Consider the following 25,162-nt stretch of genomic DNA (forward strand, 5'->3'; position numbering starts at 1 on the left):
ACTCCACAGTCTACACCATCTACAGACCAGGACTCCACAGTCTACACCATCTACAGGCCAGGACTCCACAGTCTACACCATCTACAGACCAGGACTCCACAGTCTGCAACATCTACAGACCAGGACTCCACAGTCTGCAACATCTACAGACCAGGACTCCACAGTCTACACCATCTACAGGCCAGGACTCCACAGTCTACACCATCTACAGACCAGGACTCCACAGTCTACACCAGCTACAGGCCAGGACTCCACAGTCTACACCATCTACAGACCAGTGGCCACTCTTTCAGGGATGAGGATGCTTGGTGTTGAGCTGCTTGATAAGAAAAAAACGTTCTCAGCTTTAGAAACACATCACCGCCTTGAGAAAGTCAGCAAATGGGAAAACTGTAAGGACAAAAGTTGTAAGATTATGATCATGCATCACAGGGTTCTGGTTCTTGCCGGTCTCTATCTTTATCTCTGTTCTACCCATCTCGTGCAGGGGCTCAGGGTTTTATATCTTAACATTAATGGTGGGAGGAACAGACGTAAGAGGGCTTTAGTGGCTGAGGTTGTGAAGCAGAAAAAGATAGAGCAGGAATCAGGAACACTTTATTTCATGTCATGTACGCAGGTACATGACATGAAATGAAATGCCATTTCCCCCAGCCCACAGCAGTGCAACACAGACAAAAACATCTCCAAAAAAAAATACGAGAACACACATATTCAAACCAACACACATATCAAAACTAAAATTAATAACTAAATAAATAAATCACTGTCCAAGGGAACGACCGCCAGCCAGGAGGACTGTTGGAACTGCTGGTCTGCATGGGCTAGCTGTTAGCATCGCCTTCCCCGCTTCTGCATCCTGTCAGACCGCCCTCGGGGTTTTCTCTTTGGGTGCCGCTCCAGGCAGGGGCCGTGGTCCTTGGGCCCACCGGACGCAGAACACCAAGCTCTCTCAGCCAGACACCCTCGACACACCTCCCCGCACTCCTCACGATAACACCAAAAACACAACAGTCAATGCCAGGTGAGGACACAATGTGGTTTTTCTGCAGGAAACTTATCGTGACCAAACTAATGAGATAGACTGGGGGCGGTGGTGGGAGGGGTCATATGCACTCAGCTATGGCACCAACTTTAGTGTGTGCGTGTGTGTGTGTGGGGGGGTAGCAGTGTTGCTAACTAAAAGGACCAATCCAAGGATTTTTCTTAATTTTTTATTTTTCACAGCAGTATATGCTACAAAATGTATACCAAAACAAAAAGTTTAATTTTCCTCGGCTGTTCAGGGTTGTTTTTTTTAACTTACAAGAGAAAGTAAAAAAAATCAAAAACAACAAATACATATAAAAAGGAAACTTTAAGAGCTTTATACAATTTGGGCGAGGAAAAGTGTGTCCATAAGACTCTATATGGGAGAGAGGTGATATGAGGGTTCCCAGTTTGTGGTGGGAGAGTGTGAAGGTTCCTAGTGCGTGGTAGGGAAAAGGAGTGTGAGGGTAGAGAGAGAGGGTGTATTAAAATGTCATTAATTCAATATCTCTACAAAATCTGGCTGTAAGGGCCTCACATATTTGACCCACTTGGTCCAGAATTTAATGAACTTATTTTTCTGAAGACGGAGGGAAAAAGTCATCTTTTCCACAACATAAATGTCATTTACAATATCTATCCACTCCTGTATTGTGGGGGTTCAGGAGGTAACCAGCACTTTGTGAGTGCTTTTTTACCAGTACATGTCAAAATACCAAGTAAATATTCATGCGGCCATCCTGCCTGGAAATCGATATTTCCTAAGACTATTGTGGAAAATTGCCAGGGCAGATCATTGTTCAGGATGTTTTTCAATGCTTTGTGATGCTCTTCCCAGAAAGGTGTTGTCACTGGGCACTCCCAGGATATGTGCCAGTGGTGGGCTTCCTGAAGTCCACACTGTCTCCAACATTTGGTGCCCCCCCCCCATCAATATGTGCTTTCTGTTTTGGTGTACATATGTGGGAGCTGGTGCATTTCCACTGGAATTTACATACATCAAGCCAATCTTCATTTGATATTGTAAAGTTACCTTCTTTTTTCAATTTTTCTTTAATGTACTCTGTAGACTGGGACTTTTTTTTGCTATAAGGCCTTTATAAAATCTTGAGATAACACCTTTATTTGAGTCTTTTTGATAGCCACCAATAAATATCCTCAGTATAGGATCATTAAAGTCTGTTTTATCTTTAATGTTATGTTCAAAATGATGACGTATCAGGATATATCTATAAAAATCTGATTTTTCAAGATCATATTATTTCCTCAAGTTTTCAAAGTATTTTAAGTGTCACTTTTCTGTTAAGGACTAAAATGTTGTTATTCCTTTTGAAATCCAGGACTTAAATCTATAATCCATTTTATTATTAGTCTGCGGTGCCGAAAGCTGAGTTTATCTCAGGCTACGCATCCCTGCTCTTCCTCAACTTTCTTGCTCTAACTGAGACCTGGATCATGCCAGAAAACACTACCACACTCGCAGCTCTGACTGATGTGTACTCTTTTTCTCACACTCCCAGAGCTGGGAGGCGATGTGGTGGTACTGGTCTGCTAATGTCCCTGAAATGGAAATACTCTCTTGTTTCCATTCCACAATTTTCTCCGCACTCTTTTGAATTTCATGCGGTTACTGTCTCTTATCCAGTCAAACTCACCACCGTGGTTGTGTACCACCCGCCAGGCCCCCTTGGTGAGTTTCTGGAGGAGCTTGACACACTTGTCTCGCACTTCCCTGATGATGACTCTGCACCTATCCTTCTCGGTGACTTCAACATCCACACTAACAAGCTAGAGCCTCTTCTCTCTCTCCTCTCCTCCTTTGACCTTCACCTCTCACCCTCTCCTCCTACCCACAAGGCCGGCAACCAGCTGGACCTTATCTTTACTAGACACTGTCCTATTTCCTATCTCTCTGTTACTCCCCTCCAGCTCTCTGGCCACTATTTCATGTCCTACTCTCTTTCCCTCTCTCCACCCCCCTCAGCCCCTTCCCTTATCCACATGATTTCCACCCGTAGACAACCTCCGCTCTCTCTCTGCCACTGATCTTTCTTCCTCTGTTACCTCTATCCTCCCTATACCTGAATCTTTCTCTCTCCTACCCCCTGACACTGCTACTGATCTTCTTCTCTCTACCCTCTCCTCTTCTCTGGACAATCTCTGTCCCCTCACCTCCAGGCCTGCACGCCCAACTCCACCTGCCCCTTGGCTGACCGACTCAGTACGTACTGACAGACAGAGCCTGAGAGTGGCGGAGCACAAATGGAGAAAGGGCAAACTCCCAGAGGACCTTCTCAACTTCCAATCTCTTCTTTCCACTTTCTCCTCCCCCCTTTCTGCTGCTAAGGCTGCCTTCTATTGCTCTAAAATCCAATCCTCTGCCTCTAATCGTAAGAAACTCTTTGAAACCATCTAGACACTTCTTCAACCCCGACCTCCTCCTCCTACTTCCTCCGTTCTCCCTGATGACTTCACTAACTTCTTTGACAAGAAGGTAAACAACATAAGATCCTCCTTTTCTAGCCTCCCGGTTAGTGCTCCTTGCACTAGCCCACCCTATGCACCCTCCCTCACCTCTCCATGTCCCACCCTGTCCCACCTCGCTCCCCTCTCCCCCGACGAGGTCCTCAACCTCATCACATCCAGTCGCCCCACCACATGCTCCCTTGACCCGGTCCGCTCCCCTCTTCTTCAGTCTATAGCACCTGAAACCCTTCCCTTTCTAACCCACCTCGTCAACACCTCCCTCCAGGCGGGATGCTTTCCATCTGCCTTCAAAACTACTAGAGTCACCCCCCTTCTCAAGAAACCATCACTTAACCCCTCTGACGTCAAAAACTACAGACCGGTTTCCCTTCTACCTTTTCTATCCAAAACTCTTGAATGTGCTGTCTTTAACCACCAGATCCTCCTCTCTACCCTCGAGGGGCTGGGTGTCACAGGCTCTGCACTCTCAATGTTTGCATTCTACCTGATGGGTCGCTCCTACCAGGTGACATGGAAGGGATCTGTGTCAGAGCCTCGCAGATTGACTACAGGCGTTCCACAGGGTTCGGTTCTGGGTCCTCTCCTTTTCTCCTTGTACACGACACCCCTGGGTTCTGTTATTGGCTTGCATGACTTCTCTTACCATTGTTATGCCGATGACACCCAGCTGATCTTGTCCTTTCCTCCCTCTGACACACAAGTAGAGACACGCATTGCTGCATGCTTGACTGACATCTCGGAGTGGATGGTGACACACCACCTGAAGCTCAATCTGGACAAGACAGAGCTGATGTTCCTCCCAGGGAAAGGTTGCCCGCATCGAGACCTGGCCATCACCATTGACAACACTGTGGTGACGCCAACTTGGACTGTAAGGAATCTGGGTGTGATCCTGGACGACCAACTGTCGTTTGCTGCAAACGTTGCATTGGTTGCTTGCACCTGCAGATTTCTCCTCTATAACATCAGGAGGATTCGCCCATTCCTCACCGACAAGACGGCACAGGTGCTCATCCAGGCTCTGGTCATCTCCTGGCTGGACTACGGCAACTCCCTTCTTGTTGGTGCCCCGGCGTCGGCCATCAGACCTCTTGAGCTTGTTCAGAAAGCTGCAGCTCGTCTGGTGTTCAACCTCCCTAAGTTCTCCCACACAGCTCCCCTTCTCATGTCCCTACACTGGCTCGCAGTAGCTGCTCGCATCCAGTTTAAGACTCTGGTGCTAGTCTACAGGGCAGTGAAAGGAACAGTTCCTTCCTATCTCCAGGCCATGGTCAAGCCCTACACCCCCGCCCGACCACTTCGCTCTGCTGCCTCGGGACGCCTGGTTGCCCCGTCGCTCAGAGGCCCTTGCTGCCGATCGACCCGGTCACGGCTCTTTTCTGTCCTGGCTCCACAGTGGTGGAATAAACTCCCCACTGATGACAGGACAGCAGAGTCGCTGCCCATCTTTCGGCGCAGGTTGAAAACTCACCTCTTTAAGAACTACTACCCTGTTACTTGTTCTTAGCACTTATTGTATTCACTCATTTAAAAAAAGAAATCTCTTTCTTGCAATTTTACTTTAGCACTGGCTTTGCTCTTAGATGCTTGTTTAGATGCACTTATGACCTCTGATGACTAGTAGTTCTCCTGATTTCCTATGTTAAATGCACTTATTGTAAGTCGCTCTGGATAAAAGCGTCGGCTGAATGACTGTAATGTAATGTAATGTAATGTAATGTGTTAGGCTTGAACTCAGGATCATAGGTACACCATTGAATTATTTGTAATGTATGACCCAGTTTATATTCTTCTCATCATATTCCAGATTTTTAGTTGGGCGTTAATCCATGGATTTTGCACCTTATCTAGGAATATTCCTACATTTTTGTGGGCCAATACTGCAAGAATTTGAGGATCATTCATGATGGAGAGTTCAATATCTTTCCACCTGGCATGAAATATTGGGTTACATATGTTGATGTTGATTAAGGGTTTAGTCTGGGCTGCATAAAAATAAACCTTAAAGCAGGGTAATGACATTCCTCCCTCCTCCCTTGGTAGTTGTAGAGTTCTGAGTTTAAGCCTGGGGTTTTTCCTGCCAAATAAATCTGGAAGTTATCATATTCAATATGGAGAATTGTTTTGAAGAAATTTCTACAGGCTTGAAATAAATAGAGATATTGTGGAAGGATGTTCATCTTCACAGAATCAATTCGATGACTGAGACCAAGGAAAGAGACAGCATTCCATCTGTGTATGTCATCTTTAATTTTTGTTAAGAGGGGACCATAATTTATCTCTGCCAGCGTTGAGATTTTTTTCGGTGAGTATATTCCTAAATATTTCAATGAGTTCTGATCCCAATTAAGATGGAATTTTTCCCTAAGGTGTTTTGAGGGTGTATAATTAAAAGCCAAAATTTGCATTTTCTTTACATTTAGTTTGTATCCTGCATATCTACCAAATGTTTCTAGCAGTTTCATTAATTCAGAAAATGACTTCGGGGGTTTACTTAAATAAACCAACATATCATCAGTGTACAATGCCAGTTTGTGGTCTTCTTCATTTATGCAGATGCGTTTGATGCTTTCAGTCTGCGTTATCCACTGTGCGAGAGACTCAATATAAAGCACAAAGAGTAGTGGTGAGATTGGGCACCCTTGCCTCGAACCACTCTCTAATATGCTTGCTTGCTTTAGGTTGTCCGTCGTGTCCGATGATGACAATCCTGCCTCTGTCACTTGTGAGTCTTCTTATGGCTGTAAAGCCCAATCCGCGATCCACAATGTCTGCCACAGACAGAACAGGTGAAATCACTGACTGGGGGTGTAGGTGTGGTACTGGCTTCATGTCTCTTCAGACGTCTTCTGGTCCGTCGATCACCGCGGTCCTTCTCGAGGTTTTGCACCCCTTGTTGACAGAGCTGCCGCCAGATGGAGCGTTGGGCGGCAGTGTCTTCCAGCTGGCTCGGGTTCAGGCCGCACTTCTTTATGATGGTCTTCAGCTGGTCTTTGTACCGTTTTTTCTGGCCCCCTGCCAAGCGGCGGCCAAGATGTAGCTGGCCATACAGCACTTTACGCGGTAAGCGCTCCTTTGGCATCCTGATGACGTGACCGAGCCATCGAAGTTGGTGCTGGGTGACGGTAGCCTCCATGCTGATGCAGTTGGTCTTGCGGAGTATTTCAGTATGGGGCACTCGGTCACGCCAGGTTCTCCTCAGGATGCATTGTAGGCATCTGATGTGGAAGGCCTCAAGCATCCTGAGGTGGTGGCTGTACAGGGTCCACGCCTCACAGCTGTAGAGGAGAGTCGTGATGACAACTGCCAAGTAGACAGATATTTTGGTGTGGAGGTTGAGGTCTTTGTTTTGAAAGACCCTTCTCCTAAGTCTGCCAAAAGAGGATGACGCTTGTTTAATCCGGTTTTGCATCTCCCTGTCGATGCTGCAGTCATCAGAGAGAAAGCTGCCCAGGTATTTGAAGGATTCCACTGTTGCAAGTGGTTTGTCGGAGATGTTGAAGGTTGGTGAATGAGATGGAGGAGTAGATGCCCACTGGCATACTACTTCAGTCTTTGTCACATTTATAGAGAGCCCCAGCCTACCATACGCCCTTGCAGCAGCTGCAAGGGTAGCTTGTAGTGCCTCGGGTGTGTGGGCCACAACTGCACAGTCATCTGCGTACTGTAACTCAATGATGTGCTCCGATGTCATTTTTGTGACCGCTTGGAGCCTACGGATGTTAAATAGGTTTCCATCTAGTCTGAAGTCCACAGTAACCCCACTGTCCTTCCTGATTTCCTTGTGGAGCAGCAATGTCACACACAGGAGGCAGATGTTAAAAAGAACTGGAGCAAGGATGCACCCCTGACGTACCCCGGTGCACACCCTGAAGGGCTCGGATTCCTGGCCTCCAATGGTCACACGTGCCATCATCCCCACGTGAAATCTTTGAAGGATGTTGACAAACTTTCGTGGACAGCCAAACTTCAGGAGGATGTTCCATAGGATGTCCCTGTTGACTGTGTCGAAAGCCTTTGACAGGTCGATGAAGGCTATGAAGAGGTTCTGATGTTGCTCCCTGCACTTCTCTTGGAGTTGCCGTGCTGTGAACACCATGTCCACAGTACTCCTATTCCTCCTAAACCCACACTGTGACTCAGGCAACAGCTCCTCTGAGATGTGTTTTACCAGCCTGTGTAACATGAGTTTGGCCAGGACTTTTCCAGCAACAGCCAGTAGTGAAATGCCACGGCTGTTGCAACAGAGGGACTTGTCTCCTTTGCCTTTATATATGGAGATGATGTTAGCATCCCTCCACTGCTGAGGGACAGTTTCGTTCTTCCATACGTGTGAGATGAACAGGAAAAGTGCACGGGTGCAGAGGTAGCCTCCCTGTTTAAAAATCTCTGCAGGGATACTGTCAGGGCCAGGGGTCTTGTTATTTTTCAGCGACCTAACTGCACAATGAACCTCTTCAAAGGTTGGTGGAAGGTCAAGGTCTTGGATGGTGGGGCGGACAGGTAGTTCATCCAAGATCGAGGGATCGGTTGGGGAGGGCTGGTTCAAAAGAGTCTCAAAATGTTCTGCCCATCTTTTTGTGATGAGTTTCTGGTCTTTTATGAGGGTGGTACCATCATCAGACTTCAGGGGGGAGACAGAGCAGTTTCTTGGGCCGTAGATGGTTTTCACTGCATCATAAAAGTTGTGCATATCATTTCTATCGGCATGGGATTGTATTTCATTTGCCTTCGATATCCACCACTCATTCTGCAGGGCACGCAATTTTGACTGCACCTCTCTCCTGGATGCTTGCCATTGTTGCCGGAGTGTAGCTGATGTGGGATTGTTGAGGACAGCACTGTGTGCTTTATGCATGCCTTTGAGTATGGAAGTTATTGTGCCTGTGTTGTCATTGAACCAGTCCTGGTGTTTTCTGCTCTTGTAACCGATGGATTGGGATGCTGCCTTGTAGAGTCTGGAGCTCACGGAAGACCATTTCCTGTCAATGGAATCATCCGTGCTCAAGAGAAGCTCAATGTCTTCCAGGTTTTCAGCCAGAGAGAGGCGGAGATTGTTCTGGACCTCAGCCTTTTCTAGCCGGGTACAGTCAAGCCTCTTCTTTCCTGACCTTTGGAGACGAACAGCAGGGCGTACCTCCACCTGGAGCCTGGTCATGATGAGCCGGTGATCTGTCCAGCACTCAGCACCTCTCATTGCACGAGTGAGTAAGACGTCTTTTGTATCAGCACATCTCACAATGATGTAGTCCAATAGGTGCCAATGTTTGGAGCGTGGGTGCATCCAGGATGTTTTGTGCTTGTTTTTTAATTGGAAGAGGGTGTTTGTGATGGTCAAGCCATGCTCAGCACAGAGGCTTAGGAGGCGCAGTCCATTTGCATTGATTTTCCCAATGCCATGCCCACCAATGACACCACTCCACACCTTGTTGTCTTTCCCCACTCTGGCATTGAAATCGCCCAGCAAAAAGATCTTGTCCTCCTTGGGTATATGACGGAGAGCCTCATCTAGTGACTGATAGAAGCGGTCCTTTACGTCATCCTCTGATGGCAGTGTTGGTGCATAGGCACTTAGGAGGGTGGCATAACGTTTCTTGGCCAGAGGGATCCTGAGCGACATGAGTCTTTCACTTATGCCAATCGGTGTTTCAGTGAGTCTTGGTAGGAGGCTGTTTTTTATTGCAAATCCCACACCATGCTGATGTTGTCCTCCTGCAGGGTATCCCTTCCAGAAGAAGGTGTAGGTGTCCTCCTTCAGGGAGCCTTCATCCAGGAACCTGGTTTCACTGAGTGCAGCAATGTCAATATTGTAGCGATTGAGTTCCGCTGCAATTAGTGCAGTCCTTCGCTGAGGTCTTTCGGCATTAACGTCCAGCAGAGTTCTTATGTTCCATGTTGCCAGTTTAAAGGGAATTATTTTCTTTTTTTTATTTCGACCGCAGAGTGGAATGTCCCGATAGGTGCGGTAGCCTATCCAGGATGTTTTGAGTGGGCAATGTTTAGGCCACCTTTTCTAGGCCCCTCCCCAGTTGGGGTGAGCAGTGTGGCTCCTAAATAGGGCTGCTCAGACACACAGGGGTCTGCCGAGAGCAGCTGCCACTCAAGCCCAGCTGCTGGCGACCATGAATAGCCCTGTGCCGCTGGCGTGCAGGGGTCTGATTAGGAGCTTCCAGTGCATTCATACCTGCTCCCGTCACCAGACACCCCATCGCCGCCAGACTTTGATCCATATTCCGGTTGCTGGTCTCACCGAGGCAGAGGTGGATACCTGCGCAAAGAGATTATATACAGTGCCGCTGGGGGTGCGCATATCCCAGCAGCACTTTTTCACTGTGAGAGGGTGGGATCTGGTGGCAAGGGGGGCCCAAGACGACCAGCACTCTTCCACAGCTGCAGGAGGCTGCCGGAGCTCCAGTCTGTCAGAGGACCGCCTATCGTGCGCCGCCATGCACATTGCTTTTCTCTCAGGGTGTGCTCCCCTAGCCTTTGTCGTCCTACACTTACCCACAAGGCAGTGGGACAGTGGTTGGTCAATGCCAGGGCGTATCCACTTCACATGGGCCTGCGCATTAGACCTCTGGGGACCACTGTAGCTCCGAGATCCCCTACAGTTTAGCCAGGGACCGCAAGGTACCCAGTTACCGTGTGTGGCCACGAGGAGGCACTGCAGGAGTCTTGGCGGTAGAGAGGCTATGTACCGGCAGGGGAGACTTACGCACTCGGCTCCTCTTTTCACCCCCACAAAGAGGGCTAGCCGGCGGCAGTAGCTGAGAGCAGAGAGTAGCAAGCAGAAGCAGCATGCAGCATGCACTAACTACCAGCACTACTACCCCAGTATTACTGCACTGACGCATCACACACGCCCTGTGCATCACACACACACTAATATACTAATATATATATACTAATATATATATATACTAATATATTAGAGTCTGAAAGGTACCCATTTATTTTTGTAAGGCAGGGCACCTGACTAGATATGTTTACAATATTCAAATGCCCCGGATTTAAGGACCTTTTCGAGGAGGAGTGACTCAATGAAAATCAAAAACACTTCTTTTAGTTTTACTCAGAACAATAGCCGGCATTTATTAAACATGAACTATTCAATACACTGTGATTTCTCACTTTATTTTTCAATGTCCTTTCAGTTGTAGTAAATCAAAATGCGTGTGTAGCCCAAAAATATAAAACAAAAGTACCTATTCAGAGCTCTGATAAAATAAACCCAAAATAAAACCCAAAGTCCATCTACCCGGGTAGTATGCTTTTAAAGTGTGGCGAGATCTCAAGCGCTTATCTGTGTGACGACATGGAGACAGCGTGGAGTTGGAACAGTTCGTGCTGGCGGTGAGACGCTCCACTTCCGCCCTCCGTTCCGCGGCTGCGCACTCGTCTGTCCAATGGCTAGCGGTCCCCTGGATCGTCTCAATTTCTCGCATAAACAAAAAACCAACCTGCATAGCAGGTCAATACTCAATTACCCTTTAGAAAATCAACATTACCAGATCTGGAATTAGTATGACTCGATAATCCGTATTGATGAACGCAGAGTGACTCGGAACTTTACTTTCAATCATATCGTTTCCTCATGCGAGCTCAGACGCTAGCTTACAACCCAGCAATACAGGTTCACCATGGCTCTGCGTCGCACTTCAGCTCATTAGACTAAAGTCCACCTCCGATTGGGTTTTGTTTAACTTGTACACATCTTATCAAGACATTTACTCATTACCAAGGAAATGGTCGAGCTAACAAAGAGAATAGAATACAGTAAAGTCTCTCAACCAGAACCTTGCATGATCAACATATGGAAGACACTGACTATGCTAGCAAGGCACGTGGCGAAGTTAAGGTGAGACACTCACCGGAGAAAATAATTATAAGTTCACGGAATCCTCCTCAGAACTCCGACACATGTTGCTGTATTACCTGCTGAAAAGTGCGTTCTTGAAAGAGAACTAATTTACTTGCTCTTAAATCTCATATTTTCACTTTGTACCTCTTGTAGGTGAATTCGTTTTTGCTCCAGCTCTGCTGAGCACGATTTTCATTCTTCTTCTTTGCTGTAACCAATGTAGCAGTTTCTACTATCTGCAGCGTTACTACTGCTATCTACTGGGCAAGTTTAATATGCAGGGAAAATGCATAGTTGAAAATGGCAAGGAAACTAAATTAAATCATATATAAACTAGGAAATAACCTAACACTGCATGTTGGCTGCTTTATGTGGGTTACATCTTTATTCAGGTTAATGGTTTATATAATGTACGGATGCCCTTTACAAAGTTTTTGTGCCGGCCAAATCTTTCAAGAACATTGTATAAGAACGGCCTACTCACTGAATCAAAAGCCTTCTCAGCATCCAGACTAACTAAGAGGGCTTCCAATTTATTCTGCTGGATATGGTTTAATATGTGCAATGATTGTCTAATATTATCGTGAGCTTGTCTTTGTGGGATAAACCCAGTCTGGTCATTATGCATAAGCTGGGGAAGGATCTTTTCTAGTCTTTTGGCAAGGATGGCTGAATATAATTTGTAATCAACATTCAGGGATGAATTGGTCTGTATGACCCACATTCTAATATGTCTTTTCCCTCCTTTGGGATAGCTGAGATGACTGCCTCGCTCCATGATGGAGGCATTTTAGCATCCATTAAACATGTATTGCAAGCCCGAAGAAGGTTTGGTATTAACTCGAGTCGAAAAGCCCAATACCATTCTGACGGGAAGCCATCCGAACTGAATGACTTATTGGCTTTGAGCCTGGAAATAGTGCTGTTTAGCTCTCTCTCAGTTACTGCAGCTGTTAATGTTTGATTTTGTTCCTCTGATAGAACAGGTAAATTGAGAGAATCAAGGAACTTTCCAATTTGTTGCTCGTCCTCTAAGCGGGGTTGTGTGTACAGGACTAGTAATGCTTCTTAAACTTTTTTGTATTTCATCTTGTTTATATTGTATAGACTTAGAGTCCGGGTCCCTTATTTTGTATATTGTGTTATCTGTTTATTGTTTATGTAGCCTCTTTGCTAAAAGTTTAGTTGATTTTGAGCCTGACTCATAGTATTTCTGTTTTGTAAATATCATCTTTTTTCAATTTACTGTGAATACAATATATTTATTTCATTTCGGATTTTCTTCATTTTTGTCATCAGATTCAGTTTTTGTTCCCTTTTATGTTGTGTCTCAAGATCTTTTAATTCTATATTAAGGTTTATTAGTCTTAATTGTTTTTCTTTCTTTTCATGGGCACAGAAAGATATAATTTTCCCCCTGACGACTGCTTTTAAGGCATCCCATACTATAGCCGAATCAACCTCTCGCTTATCATTCTCTTCTAGAAACATTTTTATTTCCTCTCTCATTTGGGTCTTAAATTGTGGGTTGTTTAGGGTACTTGTATTTAGCCTCCACAAAGTTCCCCCCGGGTTATCTCTGATATGTATAGTGCAAGAGAGAGGTGCATGATCAGATAAGTCAATACTTCCGACATTGCAGCTATGCATTCTATGGCGGTCTCTCTTTAAAACAAAAAAAAATAATCTATCCTTGAGTATACATCATGGGTGCATGAATTAAAGTATAATCACGGCCTGATGGATAAAAATCTCTCCAAAGATCTAATATGCCCAGGTCTGCCATTATAACATTAATTTGCCTATGTAATAATGTAGGCAATGCATAGTGTGGATAGAAGCGTTTTATTTATTTATTTTTATACCATCACATGTAGAGGTGTTCGTGAAAGAGCTGGGTCTTTAGCTTCTTCTTAAAGATGGAGAGGGACTCAGAGTATCAAATGGGGTTAGGTAACTTGTTCCATCACCAGGGAACTACAGAAGAGAAGAGTCTGGCTAGTGACTTAGCGGCCCGTAGTGGCAGAAGTGCCAGGGACATCAATGACATGGATGCTCCGAGCTCTTTCTCCATCGGTTTGGAGAAGACTGTTGCCAGGAGCAAGCTGATGACATCTCTGAAGCTCCCCGGTGGTGGGGTGACGACTGATCCAAAGGAAATGAGGAGTCATGCTGTGGCAGTTTATTCTTCTCTCTTTGGGGCAGAGCAGTGTGATCAGGACAGTGCTGCAGAGCTGCTGGAGGGGCTTCCTCAACTCAATCCTGAGTAAAAGGTAGACCTGGACAGAGATCTCAGCTTGGAGGAGTTGACTGTAGCTGTTGGTCGGATGATTTCAGGACAAGCTCCAGGAATAGATGGACTCACCACTGATTTTTACAGGTGTTTCTGGTGTTCTGTTGGACCTGACCTGCATGAAGTTCTCTTTGAGTGTTTCCATGCAGGGATGATGCCTGTCTCTTGTAAGAGGGCAGTTCTCTCCTTAATCCCTAAAAAATGAAGATTTAGCTTTGTTGAAAAGTTGTACGCCAGTGGCCCTTTTATGCTTGGACTATAAAGTGCAACACAACCTACCTTTGATAGTCTCTGCCTATGCGGATGATTGAAATGTGTTTGTCAGGGATCAGAGGGAGTTGGAGGCACTTCAGGACAGTCAGGGCTTATATCAGAAGGTTTCATCAGCATAAGTAAACTGGGCAAAGAGTTAGGCCTTACAGGTAGGATAGTGGAGAGAGAGGGCAGCACCCAGTTTGCCCGCAGGTCTGCAATGTGGGGGAGAAGAGGGATAAAAGTGTTAATTCATTTATTTTATAATTCTATTGTAATTCTGTTATCCTCTTTCAATGTTGTATTCTGTCAATTGTGTAAACACAACATCCATTGCACGTTGCCTGTCTTGGGAGAGAGAGCATCCTCTGTTGCTCTCCCTGAGGTTTCTTCCTATTTTTTCTCCCTGTTAAAGGTTTTTTAGGGAGTTGGTCCTTATCTGATGTGAGGGTCTAAGGACGGCATATTGTGTTGCTGTAAAGCCCCTTGAGGACATTTTTTAGTTTGTGATATTGGGCTACACAAATGAAATTGATTTGACTTGGGGATATTTTTAGGCACAGAGGCTTATCAGAGGCAGAATTGGGGGGGTGTGATGGAGAAAGTGTGTGCCAAGTTGTCTAAATGGAAATGGTTGCTACCCCAGCTGTCGTATCGAGGTCGAGTTTTGTTTGCCAATAACTTGGTTGCCTCAGTGCTGTGGAACAGAACTAGATTCGAGCCCCTGCCTTAAATTTGCCAGTGGAAGAGGGAGGACAGGGTCTTGTGGACATTGCCTCTTGAGTGATGGCCTTTAGGCTGAAGACCGCACAGAGACTGACTGCTTAATCACTGTGGTGTGTGGTGGCTAGACACAGCCAAGCTCATCCTGCGGACAGCTGGTCGTCTGGGGTACAGTAAGCAACTGTTTCTGCTGAGGCTGGAGGAGGCAGATCTCACAGGCCTGTTGCCTCTCTGCACCTCCATCCTGGATGCATGGAAGATCCCGAAGGCCTCCAGAGAGCCTGCTGCTATGGCTGGTCGGTGGCTGTTTGAGGAGCCACTTTTTTGCAGCTGCTTCATTCAGGGCCGGACCCTGTCCTCAGCCACCATAAGAGCTTCTCTGAAGGAGGCCGGATGTGTGAAGCTGGGACATCTGCTGACACCCGCGGGGGCCCTGCAACAATGCACCAAAGTCAGACCCAGGTTGTTGAGTCATATTATTGATGAGGTGTGTGCATCACTTCCAGAGTACCTGAGGACATTTTTGATGGAGAACTGTGAGCTGGCGGGCCATTGGGAGGGGGATGTGGAATATAGATTTCCACGGTTGACTGTCTCTCCTAATGTGGGGGAGTGACAGGAGGTGGAGGGCCGACTCCTTTCTTTCACGACCCCACGGCTGGACAAGTTTGAGGACCTGGGAAAAAAGGCAACTTACGTCTTGTGTGTGAAGGCGAGGCACTTTCAGTCTCTGCAGGCCATGAAAGCGTCGAGGTGGTCTGAGTTTTTTGGTCCAGGCTCTTCCCTGAAAGGCTGCAGGTGGTCCCTGTACAAGCTACCGGTTGAAAACACTCAGCTGACCTCCAGTGGAGGATTGTGCATGGAGCGATAGCCATGAACAGACACAGAGCACACCTGGATGCTGACCACAGGGAGGCGTGTCGTTTTGCTCACAGTGTGAAACTCTAACACATTTGTCCAGTGTCCTGGGCTGGTGGTGTTTTTGATTTGTAGAGGGGCTGGTTTTTTGGGCATGGGGGGAGGCTTTTTCTTTTCAGTTGTTTGTCTATGGTCCCAAGTACCTAGCCAGGGAGGAAGGTACCCACACACTTATATAAATCTCATATCAGCTTCTGCCAAATTAGCCATCTGGCTGATTCGTAAGAACCCCGGGTCCAGGTGGTGGGCTGTGTGGCCCCTGTGCAGGTTCTCACAGGACTGCTGAAGGCTCGGCTCAGGGTCGAGTATGCCTACAACAAAATGGTAGAGAATTTAGAGGCATTCAGCTTTAAATGGGCAATAGGGGGAGTATTGTGCTCAGTGGGAGATGAAGACCTGGTTTTATTTTCTTTAGTTTGTATAATGAGGGAAAGTCCTGGCTGTATTGTTGGCTTCTGTTTTATTTATTTATTGTTGTTTTTTTTCTTCACTTCACTTGCACTATTGTGGTTGATGTCCTTTTGTCTGTATACCAGTTGTATTTCTTGGGTTTTATAAATCTCTCTCTCTCTCTGTCTGTCTGTCTGTGTGTCTGTCTGTCTGTGTGTCTGTGTGTCTCTAGTTACCGAGAGGAAGGGCCACGCTCTGTCGGTGTTAAAGGAATGCAGATTGGATGAATATGATGGGTATGTTCTCTCTCTTTAACTCCATGTCCATGTTGCTGTGTGTGTCTGTGTGTATTTAGGGTCTTGATGGGCATATCACAGCATTCTGCCTAGATGGTATTGAGCATATTGTTTTACATCACACTAGTTGGTTTATACCTTTTCCACATGGCTTGTAGGCCTGTACGTTCACTGAATGTAGTGGTGGAATGTAACGTGAAATGCGTCTTAGGATGCTTAATTTATTAATGTATTTATTCTCTTCTTTTCACTTAGGTGAATTTTTATCCTTCGCCTGGTCCTCGTGTGAGTCTGCATGCATGGCCACACGAGGACGTCAGTGTGCATCTCTTGCCCACACACTGATCTGTCTGTTGTCTCTGACATACTGATGATTGCCGCTTGTCTGTAGTTGTGTGTATGGTCTGGGTAGATTGGGGAACTGAACTGCCCTTCTGGGATCAATAAAGTTGTCTGAATCTGAGTCTGAGATTCCAGGGACCAAACTACTATTAATTTGATGTAAACTACTTCCCAAAGTCGTCATCATCGGCGATCCCTCGAAGCGAGTGTGACTGTCCTCTCCATTGGGTTGTCTACTTGTGGGTCTTCAGATGGCTGTAGAGGCTGATACACAATCCACCTATTTTGGTGCAGTGTGGACAGGGGAAAGTGGTGATGGTTGGTGGTGGTGGTTGAGCCTTTTTCTCTCTCTCCTTGTGGTGCTGTTGTTTTCTCTCTGCGGCACAAAGAAGTTCTATTTCCTGATGTGCAGCTTCTTCCTGCATGGATTTCTTCCAGGAGCACCTATCCAGCGCAATGTGTTCCCAGTTGCTCGATGTGATGTTGAATTTTTATTAATAATAATAATAATCATTACATTTATATAGCACTTTTCTAGACATGCCCGAGTCTGCCAGTCACTAGATTTCCAGAGCTTTTTCTGTCCACAAAGAGTCCTTAAGATTCCCCACCCATCTGTGGACGTCTGCCTTGGCTCCGGAGTGAGCCACTCTTTTAGCCTTGCAGGTTACATAATTTTGCCAGGCACATATGGCTTTGCTTTTCTTGGGGATGAGCTGCTCTACCTCTGTGTCATTCTCATCAAACTAGTCCTGGTGTTTTCTGGACTTGCACTCAAGGGTGGTTTTGCAGGTGTTGATGATGGTGGATTTGAGCAGGCTCCAGTACTTCTCAATGTCATCAGGATATTCCTGTTGGAAGGTTTCCCCAAGAGAGGCCTGACGTCGCTGCTGGGTTGGTTTCATTCACACTTTCAAGGTTCAGTCTTGGCTGGATCTGCTTGTTTTGAACCCTCTTCTTCCTCGAGTGTGATGGACATTGTGGAGCGGATGAGGCAATGATCTGTCCAGCAGTCACTGCATCGATCATCGTAATGTTCATGTCATGGTGGTCCCTCATTTGTACAATGACATAGTCAAGGAGATGCCACTGTTTGGAACGGGGGTGTCTCCAAGATGCCTTAAATTTGTTTTTCTGGTGAAACAGAGTGTTAGTGATGGTGAGGTTGTACTGAGCACATTTGCTAAGAAGCAGAACTCCACTGGAGTTGATGTTCCCAATGCCTTCCCTTCCTATAGTACCCATCCGGAGGTGTTGATCCCGGCCAACCCTGGCGTTGAAGTCTCCTATGAGGATAATCTTATCAACCTTGGGGATTTTTGACAGTGTCTTGTCTAAGCAGGCGTAGAAGGTCTCTTATATGTCCTCTTCAGACTCTAAAGTAGGGGCATAGGTACTCACAACTGTTGCCATCTGGTTGTTGGCAAGCACCTGACGGATGGTCATGAGATGCTCACTGATCCCCACAGGAAGTTCAGACAGGTGACTGATGATCTGGTTCCTGATGGCAAATCCAACGCCATGGATCCTTGGCTCATTAGCAGCTTTTCCTTTCCAGAAGAAAGTGTAGCCACCCTTCTCCTCCTTCAGTTGTCCTTCATTTTCCTGTCGGGTTTCAGAAAGGGCAGCTATGTCAATCCGGCATCTCTTCATTCTCTAGAAATGATCATGGTCCTCTCCGGTCTGTCACTGGTTGCACTATCCATCAGTGTGTGCACATTCCAGGCTCCAAAGCTCATGTTTCTATGTTTCTGACCGCATGTGGTGATCCCTCTGGACGTAGCATTCCAGTCAGGTGGTTTGAAGCAGGCTATTTTGAGGGCACCTTTTCTAGACCCAGGTGGGGTGAGCAGAGTGGATCCTAAAGAGGGCCGCTCAGTCATGGGTGCAGCTACCAAAGGGCTTTTTTTTTATTGGGATTTGCAAAAAAAATACACCTGTGTCATCTGAGCATTCACAAAGAGTAAAAAGGACACATTCCCTTTCAAAGACACACCACAAAAAACCCATTGCTAAACACCCCAACAACCCACAGAAACCAAGAAAACAAACAAACAACACAACCATAAACAAACAACAAAAAGAAAAAGGGAAGGAAACAAAAAAGCACAAAAAACCCATCAGTCAACCAACAATAAGCCGTGTCAGTAACAGACACCAATAGTGCAGCAGCACATCACCCACGTCGCAACAAACTCAATATTAATACCCCTCTAAACCACAAACGCTACCTGAATCAGGGATAAATTGAAAATTAATTTTCTGAACAAACTGAAAGAATGGACCCCATATTTCCCAAATTTATTGGAGGAGCCACTTAATGAAAATCTGATTTTTTTCCAATCTAAGAAAATGTCTTATCCAGTGGGTCTGAGAGGGAGGTACAATTGATTTCCACTTGGTCAAGATTAATCTTCTAGCCAGTAGGGTGACAAAAGCCAAAACATCTATTTTGGATTTAGAGAGGGAAGGTGATGGGGTGGAGACCCCAAACAAAGCACCAAGAGCATTTGGTTCTATTTTCCCCCAATTATCTCTGACAGGGTATTGGAACATTTCTGTCCAGTAATTTTGTAGGGATGGGTAAAGCCAAAACATGGGTATGAGGTTTGCAGGGGACTGCTGACACCTATCAAAGGCTGGTGATACCCCGTCATAGACCTTGGCCAACCGGGCCTTAGTGTAGTCAGCACGGTGTACCACTTTACACTGAATAAGACCATGTCTTGCACAAATAGATGATCCATGTACAAGTTCTAAAATCTCCACCCAAACTTCCTCTGGTATTACCTCCCCCAGATCCTCCTCCCAGAGGGTCTTTATAAAGTTTAATGACTCTGGACGGAAAAGATTAATTTAGTTGTATGTAATTGAGCCTTTCAGGGTTGGGACTGGTGTCAGAAAACCATCTAGAAAAGCGACGGACCTGTAAATATCTGAAAAATTTTTTGCCTAGGGGGTGAAAATCTGTCTGAAAGTTGCTGATAGGGTGCAAAAACCTTATCAATATACAAGTCTTTAAAAGTGTTGATACCAAGAGTTGACCAAATCAAGAAAGCACGGTCTGCCAGGGAAGGAGGGAAAACATGATTATCAGCTAATGGGGGATAGGTAGAACGTGATTGTAGACCAAAATAGCGCTTAAACTGAACCCAGATCCTAAGAGAGGTTTTAACAATGATGTTTTTAGTATAGGGAGAAGTTAAATAATGTATAGGAGAGTGCACTAGAGCCTTCAGTGATACCGGTTTGGTGGTGTTTGCCTCTATAACAAGCCACGTCACAGGGAGATCAAAGGCCTCATATTGAAGCCAGTATTTAAAAATTCTAATGTTGGTTGCCCAGTAATAGAACCTGAGATTCGGTAAAGCCAGCCCTCCAAGTTGCCCAGGCCGTTGCAAATAATGTTTACACAGCCTAGAAACCTTCTTATTCCAGATAAACTCCACGATCAGACTATCCACATTACAGAAGAAGGTCTGAGGGAGGAAAAGTGGTATGCATTGGAACAAGTAGGAGACTCAAGGAAGAATATTCATTTTAACAGAACTGACTAGCGCAACTAAAGATAGATTGAGCAGAGACCAACGTTCACAGTCTTCTCGGATTCAGATCAATAAGGGGGCAAAGTTAGCTTTGTAGAGGCCTTCAAATTTGTGTGTAATATGGACTCCAAGATATGTAAAGCTATGTTGGGCAATCTTAAAGGGTAAGTTGTGTAGAGGATAATTCTTAGCAGCTGTAATAATAGTAAATATCTCACTCTTGTTTAAGTTCAATTTGTATCCAGATATTTGACCAAATGATTGAAGAGCAGCAAGGACAGCAGGAACAGAAATAGGCAAGTTGGAAACATATAAAAGGAGGTCATCTGCATAAAGGGAGACCTTCAATTCTATTCCATCCCTAAATATGCCTGTAATATAGGGGTTAGATCAGAGCACTATCGAAAGGGGTTCAATGGTGACTGCAAATAATAACGGACTCAAATGACAACCTTGTCTTGTAGAGCGATAGAGGCGAAAATAATCCGATTGAATATTATTTGTCCTGACTGAGGCTTGTGGAGTGGAGTAGAGTAGCTTAATCCAAGAAATATAATTTCTCCCAAAACCAAATCTCTCTAAAGTATATCAGAATCAGAATCAGAATACTTTATTCATCCCCGAGGAAAAAATGGGTTCCATTACAGACACTCACGCTCTAATAACTAAAAACTAACAAGATCCAAGATAAGAAAATAGACACAAATAGAAATAAAAGATAAAATAAGAAATAGAAATAAGAACAAAATATATCAACAAGCATGGGGCACATAACACCCTATCTATACTGCACTACTGCAGCACAAAACAAGCATAGTATATAGTATATCAAGTATAAAAAAGGTAATCCCACTCCACCCATCAAATTCCTTCTCGGCATCTAAAGATATCAAAGTTTCATGGGTATTAGAGTTGGAGACATTCCACATTGTATTAAACAGGTGTCTAAGGTTGGTATTCTGCCACCCCTATACGCCCTGCATAAGCTGGCAGATAGACAACTCCTCCTCCAATCACCACGCTGAAGAGGGTGCTTAGTTCCACTCTGTTTAATGGTTGACTGGAAGTAGGCACCCTCTTCAGCCTGGTGATTGGAGGAGGAGTTGTCGATCTGCCAGCATATGCAGGGCGTATAGGGGTGGCAGAATAGTAAAACGACAGTGCATCCAAAAGCATGAAATGTATGTAGAGAATAGCGATATCGTGAACAAAACATCTCAAGGCTTTATCAGGTTTTCTGTTGACTACTGCACTTCCTGTACTGTCGATGTGGTGCTGGTGACATCATCAGTGAACAGAAGACTCTTAAAGAGACAGTACACATTGACTAATACTGACAGAACACTCCCCGCCTGGTATCCTAGGATGCCACTACCTCTACCTATAATGACACAAACAAAGAAAAGCTGACCTATCATTACTCTGCGGGAAAGAGTGTCACTACTTGAGTTATAGGTCTTAGGAAAAACTTCATCCTTTCTTTTTTTCCACAACCTTGATTTCCACCTTACGGATTTTTCCATCATCACTTGGGAATACTTTACTGATGTGCCCTAATGGCCAGTCATTCCTTTTGGACTGAGAGTCTTTCATAAGCACTACAGTCCCTTCTGTGCTGTTCTCCTTGTCAAATTGAATGTCCATCTCCAATCTTATAGCTCAGCCACATCCACAACTAACACGGCAGCACAAAGTTCGAGGCGGGGGATGGTTAAGTCTGGACATGGGGCAAGCTTGGCTTTCCCAGGAATGAAACCAGTCTGATGGTTCCCATGTGAGTCCGAGATCTTCAGGTATGCCACTGCACCTATCGCTAAGACTGAAGCATCTGAGAAGATGCAGAGCTCTCCGTTTAGAGCAGTGGAAGGGGAAGCTTGGGTGTAAGGCCTGGGGATGTGAAGATCTTGGAGCTCTTGCAGGGAGTATCTTCACTGTTCCCACATTTCCAGCCTTCCAAGGGGTAAAGGCATGCACCAGTCTTTAGAGTTTGCTGTAAGGTCTATGAGCAAAGCCTTGCCTTGTATGACGACTGGGGGCAGCGAACCCAAGAGGATCGTATAAGCCATTCACGGTAGACAGGACTCCACGGCGGGTGAATGGCTTCCGGTCGCTTGATACCTGGAATGTAAACATGTCGCTGTTAAGGTCCCAGGTGACTCCAAGTGTGCGTTGAACTGGCAACGTGTCACTGCCCAGGTCTAGTTCTCTCAGGCCACTGGCATGATCTTCTGTAGGGAAAGCACTCATGACTTCTTTACAGTTTGAGGTGATCTTGTGGAGCCTTAAGTTAGAACAAGCCAACATATTTTGTGTTCTTTTGAGGAGGTCGATGGCAGCTGCAGCATTAGCTAATGATTTTAAGCCAGTGTCAACATAGAAATCTCTCTCCACAAATTCTCGGGCATCTGCTCCATACTCTGTCTCACCCTCTCTTGCCACTTGTCTGAGAACATAAATCGCAACAGCGGGAGAGGGGCTGTTGCCAAAAACATGAACTTTCATCTTAAACTCCATGACATTTTGCTTTCGTCATTATCCTGATACCAGAAGAATCTGAGGAAGTTTATGTCTTGTGGTCGGACAACAAAGCAGTGGAACATCTGCTGAATGTCTGTAGTAATAGCCACTGCTTCTTTCCTGAAGCACATAAGCACTCGAAGGAGGCTGTTGTTGAGGTCGGGACTGGTCAGGAGTGCATCATTGAGAGACACACCGTCATACTGACAGCTTGAATCAAAGACCACCCTGATCTGGCCTGGCTTTCTTGGGTGGTAGACCCCGAACAGTGGTAAATACCAGCTTTCCTTGAGAGCTTGAGTGGAGGAGCCACTTCGGCATGGCCTTGCTCCAGTATCTTCTCCATGAAGCCAAAGAAGTGTTTCTTCATGTCAGGTTTCCTTGAGAAAGACCGCTCAAATGACCTGAAACGATTCAGGGCCTGTTCTCTGTTATTGGGTAGATGCCGTCTCTGAGGCTTGAAGGGGAGGGGCTACCCAACTGTTTCCTTTATCTTTGCAGAAGCCTTTTTTCATGATATGGAGGAAGGTCAGGTCTTCGATGGAAGGGGCTAGCTTTTCATCATCTTCCATTCTCTTGAAGGCGTCATTTCCCATATGAAATCTGCCCTTGTCTCGTGTCGGTTTCTTAGATGAGACGTTAGAGTGCATTCCTCGGGCCTTCACTTTACAGATACTTTCCTTCACATGAAAAGTGTTAGGGCATGGTTTGAAGAGTGACTGTCTACCATTTTCCAGAGTGCTGGTAAAGAAGATGTTGACGCTAAGTGGCTTATGGACTCTTGCCTAAACAAACGTTACCGACTTGGACCCACCCAAGGTCTAGTTTTTGGGCATATGGTGTGTCATGTGGTCCATTTATCTGTCCTCTCGCCTTGTGTATTCTGGTGATATTTCTGCCAAGTAGCATCATGATTGGAGCATCATTGTCGAGATCTGGGATCCGGCCTGCTATAAGCTGTAAGTGTGGGTGATGAAGAGCAGCTTGTGGTGTAGGGATCTCCAACTGGTTATTTGGAATGTTGTTACACTCTATTATGGTCGGAGGAGAAAGAGTGACATGTTCATCTATGGTACTTACTTGAAAGCCATACGCTCATCTCCCACTTGTCTCTGCCACACCTGCGCAGGTTTTTATATGGTCAGGGACACGGGCAGTTTCGTGTGATGCCCTTGGGTTTCTGCAATGCCCCCGACACGTTCCAGAGACTAATGGAGAGGGTGCTGGCTCACATTCCCCGCAACCGGCACGTGGTTTACCTTGATGACCTTCTGGTTCATGCCGCTGCCTTCGAGCTGACCCTAGAGAACCTCTGTCAGGTCTTCCAAGCCATTCGGGGGGCGAGCCTGTGCTTGCACCCCAAGAAATGTAACCTCCTTCGACGTGAGCTCAAGATTTTGGGCCATGTGGTGGGGGCAGAGGGCGTGGCCCCTGATCCTACTAAGGTGGAAGCGGTAGAGAAATGGCCACTTCTGCGAAACGTCAGCGAGTAGCGCAGCTTCATGGGGCTCGTCTCCTACTACCGACGTTTTGTCCGCAACTTTGCCTCCATTGCCAGTCCCCTACACCGTCTCACCGAGAAGGGACGGGAGTTCCACTGGGACGACAACTGTGCAGCCGCCTTTGCCCGGCTCCACACCGCCTTGATCACTGCACCCATCCTGGCCCTTCCTGATCCTAAGTGCTGCTTCATCGTGGACACAGACTCCAGCAATGTGGGGCTGGGGGCCGTCCTGTCTCAGGAGGTTGCTGGGGGAGAGAGAGTGGTGGCCTACTACAGTCATGTCTTGAGCCGCCCTGAACACAATTACTGCGTTACATGATGCGAGCTCTTGGCGGTGGTCGTGGCGTTCGATCATTTGTGCTCCTATCTCTATGGCCAGACCTTTCTGCTGCGGACGGATCATGCGGCCCTGATCTGGCTGCTCAGCTTTAAGGAGCTGAAGGCCAGGTGGATTGAGGAGCTGCAGAGCTACGATTTTGAGACCCAGCACCGAACTGGGTGCCTGCACAGCAATGCAGATGCCCTCTCCCATCGTCCCTGTAAGGACTGCAGACATTGTGAGCGCCAAGAGGAGCGAGACAGAGCAATCCGTCAAGTGTCCACCACGCAGCAGGTTGAGCCAGAGGAGGCGTGGCTGATGGCAATGGACAAGCAGGAGTGGCAAGCAGCGCAGGATAGTGATCCCACCCTGGCCAGGGTGGGACAGTGGGTCGACGCCAAGGCACGCTCCCACTGGCAAGCTGTCTCTGCTATGTCAGTGGAGACCAAGGCCTACTTTTCCCAGTGGGCTACCTTGGCCCGGTGTGATGGACTGTTGTACCGGGTGTTGTGGATTTTCTTTTATCCTTTTAATGGGCCCTTGCCCCAGCAACCTCTGGGAAGAATGGTCATCGGACAAGTATTGGAGCAAACAGAGAATCTTTAATGCATCTGCAGATGGAGAGACATAAGGCCACACAGAGGTTCGTCTGTGAGGATATGCTCTGCCCTGGGCTGGAGATAGTG

General features: G+C 46.3%; 1 protein-coding gene across 1 annotated transcript in view; it reads left to right on the top strand.

The window, feature by feature from the left end:
- The window catches only part of cerkl (ceramide kinase-like), a 204,980-nt gene that overhangs the window by 113,731 nt on the left and 66,087 nt on the right, over nucleotides 1–25,162 (top strand). Inside the window, exon 10 of the mRNA XM_056288976.1 lies at nucleotides 16,186–16,249. Coding sequence (XP_056144951.1) covers nucleotides 16,186–16,249 — 64 coding nt within the window. The remainder of the gene's footprint in view (nucleotides 1–16,185; nucleotides 16,250–25,162) is intronic.

The sequence above is a fragment of the Lampris incognitus genome, chromosome 11 (assembly GCF_029633865.1).
Source record: "Lampris incognitus isolate fLamInc1 chromosome 11, fLamInc1.hap2, whole genome shotgun sequence".
Classification (NCBI taxonomy): Eukaryota; Metazoa; Chordata; class Actinopteri; order Lampriformes; family Lampridae; genus Lampris; species Lampris incognitus.